At 42.8% G+C, this 7,500-nt stretch overlaps 1 protein-coding gene across 1 annotated transcript in view; it reads right to left on the bottom strand.

Moving 5' to 3' along the window:
* The window catches only part of adamts6 (ADAM metallopeptidase with thrombospondin type 1 motif, 6), a 75,123-nt gene that overhangs the window by 49,626 nt on the left and 17,997 nt on the right, over positions 1-7,500 (bottom strand). The window contains exons 7-8 of the mRNA XM_060896084.1: positions 7,223-7,368; positions 60-103 (exon numbers count right to left, since the gene is read on the bottom strand). Of these exons, the coding sequence (XP_060752067.1) occupies positions 60-103; positions 7,223-7,368 (190 nt within the window). The remainder of the gene's footprint in view (positions 1-59; positions 104-7,222; positions 7,369-7,500) is intronic.

Here is a 7,500-nt window from a genome sequence, read left to right as displayed (position 1 = left end):
GAGAGAGAGAGAGAGAGAGAAGCAGATGAAAATAAAGTGAGAAACGGTTCTAGACTCACCGAGAGTTCCACAGGGCTTGTTCTTGTAGGTGCAGATGTCATACCTGTGAAAAACACAGATCTCTCTGTTAGTTCAGGATTTAATCAGATTATACAAAGTCAGTGATTCTCTCCATCTCTCTCTCTCTCTCTCTCTCTCTCTCTCTCAGTGTGTTCATCACTCCATCACTGTGTTTTTCTAAAACTTTGGTTATTATATTCGTCTCCATGCTGGATTAAATCTGACCTGGTGGTGTTTCTTCATACTATTGTAATAAAACAATGGCACCTTCATGGACAAAACACAACAGAACACAACAATAAATAGTGAACATGAACAGAAGTGGAGTGGATGCAGTGGTGTTGATAGAATGGGTGGAGTTCAGTAGAGTTTGTCTGCAGGTCTGTACAAGAATCTGCATTAAATAAGACATTGTGTAAACATGAAAATCCACATCAACAAGCTGGAGCATCGCTCATCCCAGTGATGGAGGGAATACACCATTAATACACCATTAATACACCATTAATACACCATTAATACACCATTAATACACCATTAATACACCATTAATACACCATAAACACACCATTAATACACCATTAATACACCATAAACACACCATTAATACACCGTTAATACACCGTTAATACACCATTAATACACCATTAATACACCATTAATACACCATAAACACACCATTAATACACCATTAATACACCATTAATACACCATTAATACACCATAAACACACCATTAATACACCATTAATACACCATAAACACACCATTAATACACCGTTAATACACCATTAATACACCATTAATACACCATTAATACACCATAAACACACCATTAATACACCGTTAATACACCATAAACACACCATTAATACACCGTAAACACACCATTAATACACCATTAATACACCATTAATACACCATAAACACACCATTAATACACCGTTAATACACCATTAATACACCATTAATACACCATTAATACACCATAAACACACCATTAATACACCATTAATACACCATAAACACACCATTAATACACCGTAAACACACCATTAATACACCATTAATACACCATTAATACACCATAAACACACCATTAATACACCATTAATACACCATTAATACACCATTAATACACCATTAACACACCATAAACACACCATTAATACACCATTAATACATCATTAATACACCATAAACACACCATAAACACACCATTAATACACCATTAACACACCATAAGCACACCATTAATACACCATTAATACACCATTAATACATCATTAATACACCATTAATACACCATTAACACACCATAAACACACCATAAATACACCATTAATACACCATTAATACACCGTTAATACACCATTAATACACCATTAACACACCATAAGCACACCATTAATACATCATTAATACACCATTAATACACCATTAACACACCATAAACACACCATAAATACACCATTAATTTTTTTGCACTATGTCACGTTAACTGGACTCGTTAACCCACCCTATACTCCACACCCCACCCCACACTGCACCCCACAATGCACTCAACCCTGCACAAAACCCTGCACCCCACACTCCACCCCACCCCACCCTATACCCCACACTCCACCCCACACTCCACCCCACACAGCACTCCACACTCCACCCCACCCCACACAGCACCCCACACAGCACTCCACACTCCACCCCACACTCCACCCCACCCCACACTCCACCCCACACTGCACCCCACACTGCACCCCACACTGCACCCCACACTCCACTTTATACTCCACTCCACTGGTGGTTTTGAACTGCACACTCAGGGGCCACTTTATATTTTCTTATACAAACCACTCTGTTTTTTTTTGGACTTGTCAAGGGTTTGGCAGATGTTTTTGACGGCACAGCCGTTACTAAAGAATGCCAAATATTTTTTCATTCCCCAAACGGGGCATTTAACACCTCCTAAGAAGCAGTTGAGTCTGATACAGCCATGGAGTCAAACCAAAGGCAGGAAGCCAGGCTTGAATATCGTCTGTAGCACAAGAACTAAGAACACAGGGCTTGATCTGGAACAAATTAAAGAATCCAGGACGTTCTGGGTTTCATATGGGACAGACAGAAGCATGGAGTTTGTTCTACGGATGGATTTAATCTCTGTATGAACCTGTCGCCAGATCAGAAAAAATTGTGTAAAAGTAAAATCTAAAGTGGTTTTGTATTTAATCATCCCACTGAAGCAGCTCAGGAGATAAGATCGATTCTGTGTGTTAACTAAAGTCAGTTTATACACAAACAGATGCTTTAAAACTCTCATTTATCATCTCTGTCAAAACACAGAAACCACTACAACATAAATAACTCAGGAAAATTTATATATTAAAAAAGATCCTTGTCTCGTCCTCATCACACACAAAAAAGTGCTTTCGTTTGAATCTGAAACAAGACGGCCAAGAATGCAAAGCCAAACCGCGCACGTCGTCTCCACCTCCTGTCAAGCTGTCTAAATAACGTACACACTGCTCTGATAATCCAATAAAAGAAAACGAAGCAGCAGGCACGCACGATCTGAGACGGGAAAGACGAGGCCTTGAATATACACTCATTTATTTTTAATGGCAGCCTGCAATCCAATCATACGTGGGGTCTTAATGTATTAAAACATTAAACACACACACACACACACACACTCACACACACTCACACACACACAAGGACACCGAATTGAAAATTAAATTTCAGTCCTTCTATGTCCTTCTGCTTCACTCTGATCTTTATGGAAGACATCCAAAAATTTATGAGTCTCTCTCTCTGGAACACTCACAGGGAAAGCAATAATTTTGATTGGGTTACTTTCATTCCTCATCACATCGCTCATGCCATGCTGTATTGTGTTGGAAAATAAACCACGGAGAGACGGCAGGTGGCGAGACCGAACCTGACATAGAAGCGCTCACCTTGATGAAGTTCTTACAGTAACGCATCTTCAGGAGCAGAGCAGACATTTAAATATGACGTTATTAAATGTAAACTTTAACTTAAACATATCATCATGAATCAGTTCTTCATCCAATGGTTTCTCTTCACAGCTCAAGGATCCCTTTATTTCTGGGATAGACTCCGGATTCTCCTGCGTACTAACCGAGTTGAAGATGAAGATGAGTGAATAAATTCTCCAACACTGTGCACTGCTCCTGGTGATGCAATGTGTCAAGAATCATCAAACTGCAGAAATTTCTCTTTTAAACCTTCATCTTCATCTGTGTCATGGAACAAAACATCATATCTGTATAAAATATTTACTTTCAAATATATCCATTTTGTTTATGCAAATGAGGGTTAATCTCAACAATCATTACCATTCTTCTCTAATGACTGGAATGAACATCTAACATTTCATGAGCACAGAAATAACATAAGATGCACTGAACAAGCTACGTTCACTCACCGGTCTCCAGACATCTGCTGTGTCCTTCAGGCTTTGCATGTATATTGTATTAACGAAGGAAATCAGGTTCAATGTGCTTAAAGTTCAGTCTGAGAGTTAAACCCTTGTTGTTTCTTGTTGTAGTGTTTCGCTTTAACACACATTAAGATCACAAATGATGCAGATTCTTTCCTCCAGCTGCCTGTAACAGACGTGCAGCTATAAATACGGCACAGGATCAAACGTCTGGCCTTGGTGAAGTTTTCTCCTTCTTTCAGGGGATCATTAGTCATAAACCAAAAGCCTGCGTCGCTAAAATAAATGGCAGACGCAGCCGCATTTTCTGTCCTGGAGGATTCACAATGTTCTTACCAGACGCGATGGTTAATCAGCGCTTCCTGGACCCTGCGTCAGTGTCTTTAAAAAAAGACACTCATATAGCATCTCCAGACTGAACACTGAGCCCAGGTCTAATTCATGAGCTTTTTCTTGGCCGGAGCCGCTGCACCTTCTCACCTGAACCTCGACTCATTTGTTAGAGTCTGATCTCAGGATAGCAAAACGTTTCTCATCTCAGGCCACAGTCACTTAGTCCAAGGAATACAGAAGTGTCAGAAAGGACAAAAACAACAGCGTGTCGAGTCTCTGCAGCTAGACAACAAGAGCACCAGGAGAAAAATCCTTTAGAGAGTTACAGAGAGCTCTAAACACGACAAGATGCATCTTTAATCATCCTTCATTTTACACCATTCTGAGGAAACCAGGGGCTTTGTGTCCATATCAAGTTCTGATCAAATGACGTCCAAACACTCATTTTTCTACACAGTGATGTTTCAGAGGAGCTGTTGGTGGGATGTTGTAGCCTAGTGCTTAAGATGTTGGGCTGCCAATCGGAAGGTTGTGAGTTCAATTCCTACGTCCACCAAGCTGCCACTGCTGGGCCCCTGAGCAAGGCCCTTAACCCTCAACTGCTTAGTTGTATGAGAAAGAATGTAAGTCGCTCTGGATAAGGGCGTCTGCTAAATGCTGTAGATGTTTCATTTAGGTGCGATTCCATGAAGCCGCAGATGAAAGCAAGCGAAGTATTCCTCAGTGCCTGATCTGAAGTTTCCTCATGTCCATGATCACAACTTTAGTTCCAACCTGCAATTAGTTCCCACAAAAATAATAGAAAATCTTGGAAGTGGGGTTTTATTTTCAGTTGTCGTATGCTTGCTCTGATTAAACGTGTAGAGAAACTTTAGGAAGAATAATAAAGCTTGGTGGGGGGGCACGGTGGCTTAGTGGTTAGCACGTTCGCCTCACACCTCCAGGGTCGGGGTTCGATTCCCGCCTCCACCTTGTGTGTGTGGAGTTTGCATGTTCTCCCCGTGCCTCGGGGGTTTCCTCCGGGTACTCCGGTTTCCTCCCCCGGTCCAAAGACATGCATGGTAGGTTGATTGGCATCTCTGGAAAATTGGCCCTAGTGTGTGATTGTGTGAGTGAATGAGAGTGTGTGTGTGTGCCCTGTGATGGGTTGGCACTCCGTCCAGGGTGTATCCTGCCTTGATGCCCGATGACGCCTGAGATAGGCACAGGCTCCCCGTGACCTGAGGTAGTTCGGATAAGCGGTAGAAGATGAATGAATGAATGAATAAAGCTTGGAAGGACACAGCAGATGGCTGGAGACCGGTGAGTGATCGTAGCGAGTACAATTATCTCGCTTTTTTAATCTTATCTGAGAACGAAGCTGAGCGCAGAACACGTTAATCACCTCACAATGATTAGCAACACACATGGGTGTGACAGTCGGGGGCACATACTTTTGATCGTATAGCGTAGCTGTAGTAACAGTGTGAGAAGCTTTATATAGCTACTACTGTTTTACAGCAGAATAAATATTCAAAAGATTCAAAAGCATTTCTGTTTCAAAAGCATCAGATGAACAACACGAGCACAAAAGGAGTGCTGAGTCATAAAAACTGTCAGAGAAAAGAAAAGCCGAGGGGAAAAAAACCTCAGCACAAGTCAGAAAATGTTCAACACACAACAGGTGACTCAAGGGTGTGATTCGGTTGCCATAATAACGTGTACAAAATAGCAAGGAGAGACGAGCGGCGCTGCTTTCCAGATGATGACACAATGCAGGGTTTGGCAGCAACATGGTGATGGTCTGTAAAGTGTTCAGGGGAACTCGTCCCCACGGCGACGCAGCATCTCCACACAATGCGAGAAGGTTGAAGGTTGAAGTTACATTAAGGTATTTTCCAGCAATTTCAGACTAATATCGCACATAAACAAACAACTTTTTTAACCTCCAGACATCTGTGTGGCAATAAAACCTCAGCATTTCAATCAGAAACATTTTTATTTTGTTTTTTATATCATTTCTTCAACACAGATGTTTTTTCTGTCTGTTGAGTCTCAATCAAACTATAAAATGTTCCAGTAAAACTCTTTTATTTAGAAAAATGGTGATGGAAAAAATTCAGAAAAACTTCACTGTGTGTGTGTGTGTGTGTGTGTGTGTGTGTGTGTGTGTGTGTGTGTGTGTGTGTGTGTTATCACATTCAGTTTTAGATTGGATTCGATTCACTTCCTGAAGACGAGTTGATTCAGAGTCGACTCCCTTTCTTACTGCTAGACAATCTGAAGTGGATGTAGACTCTCCCTGACTTTGTTCAAATTTCTCAGACTCTCTTCAACAAGCTCAGACTCTCCCAGACTCTGTCACACTCTCCCCAACTCTCCCAGACTCTCTCAGACTCTCTCAGACTCTTCCTGACTATCTCTGACTAACCGTGACTTTCTCAAACTCTCACAGACTCTCACAGATTCTCAGAAAATCTGTGCGAAAATCTCACCTTACACTCTCAGAATCTCCCTGAATTTCTCAGACTCTCCCTGACTCTCAGCCTCTCCCAGCCTCTCCCAGACTCAGACTCTCCCTGACACTCTCTGACTAACCGTGACTCTCTCAAACTCTCTCAAACTCTCCCTGACTCTCCCTGACTCTCTCAAACTCTCTCAAACTCTCCCTGACTCTCCCAGACTCTCTCAGACTCTCCCTGACTCTCTCAAACTCTCCCAGACTCTCCCTGACTCTCTCAAACTCTCTCAAACTCTCCCTGACTCTCCCTGACTCTCTCAGACTCTCTCAAACTCTCCCAGACTCTCTCAGACTCTCCCTGACTCTCTCAAACTCTCCCTGACTCTCCCTGACTCTCTCAGACTCTCCCTGACTCTCCCTGACTCTCCCAGACTCTCCCTGACTCTCTCAGACTCTCCCTGACTCTCTCAAACTCTCTCAAACTCTCCCAGACTCTCCCTGACTCTCCCTGACTCTCCCTGACTCTCAGACTCTCCCTGACTCTCTCAAACTCTCTCAAACTCTCCCAGACTCTCCCTGACTCTCCCTGACTCTCCCTGACTCTCTCAGACTCTCCCTGACTCTCTCAAACTCTCTCAAACTCTCCCAGACTCTCCCTGACTCTCCCAGACTCTCCCAGACTCTCCCAGACTCTCCCTGACTCTCCCAGACTCTCCCTGACTCTCCCTGACTCTCCCAGACTCTCCCAGACTCTCCCTGACTCTCTCAGACTCTCTCAGACTCTCTCAGACTCTCTCAGACTATCTCAGACTATCTCTGACTAACCGTGACTTTCTCAAACTCTCCCCAACGCTCTCAAATTCTCTCACTCTCTCTCAGACTTTCACCGACTCTCTCATCATTCCACAGACAGGAGAACCCACTGACCTGGTGATGAGAACAGCGTTGTCATGGTGAGCGATGCCGTTCTCTGGGATGCTGTTTCCGTCCCCCTGATGAGACAACAGTGATTTCTGCCACTTACAGAAACTGTCCAGAGATTTATCTGCATGGTGGTTAATTTCCAGATTCGGCTGCAAGCACAGAGGAAAAACTCTGAATGATTATTCTGTATAACAGCAGCACAGCGTAACAGTCAGAGGTAAAGCTGTAAATCTACAGGACATGTTCTGAGCCACTGGTTATAACATGATTCACATTAAACA

This window comes from Tachysurus vachellii, chromosome 20, assembly GCF_030014155.1.
Source record: "Tachysurus vachellii isolate PV-2020 chromosome 20, HZAU_Pvac_v1, whole genome shotgun sequence".
Taxonomy (NCBI): domain Eukaryota; kingdom Metazoa; phylum Chordata; class Actinopteri; order Siluriformes; family Bagridae; genus Tachysurus; species Tachysurus vachellii.
Note: the sequence above shows the minus strand (reverse complement) of the source record. Positions and strands in the feature narration are given on the sequence as shown.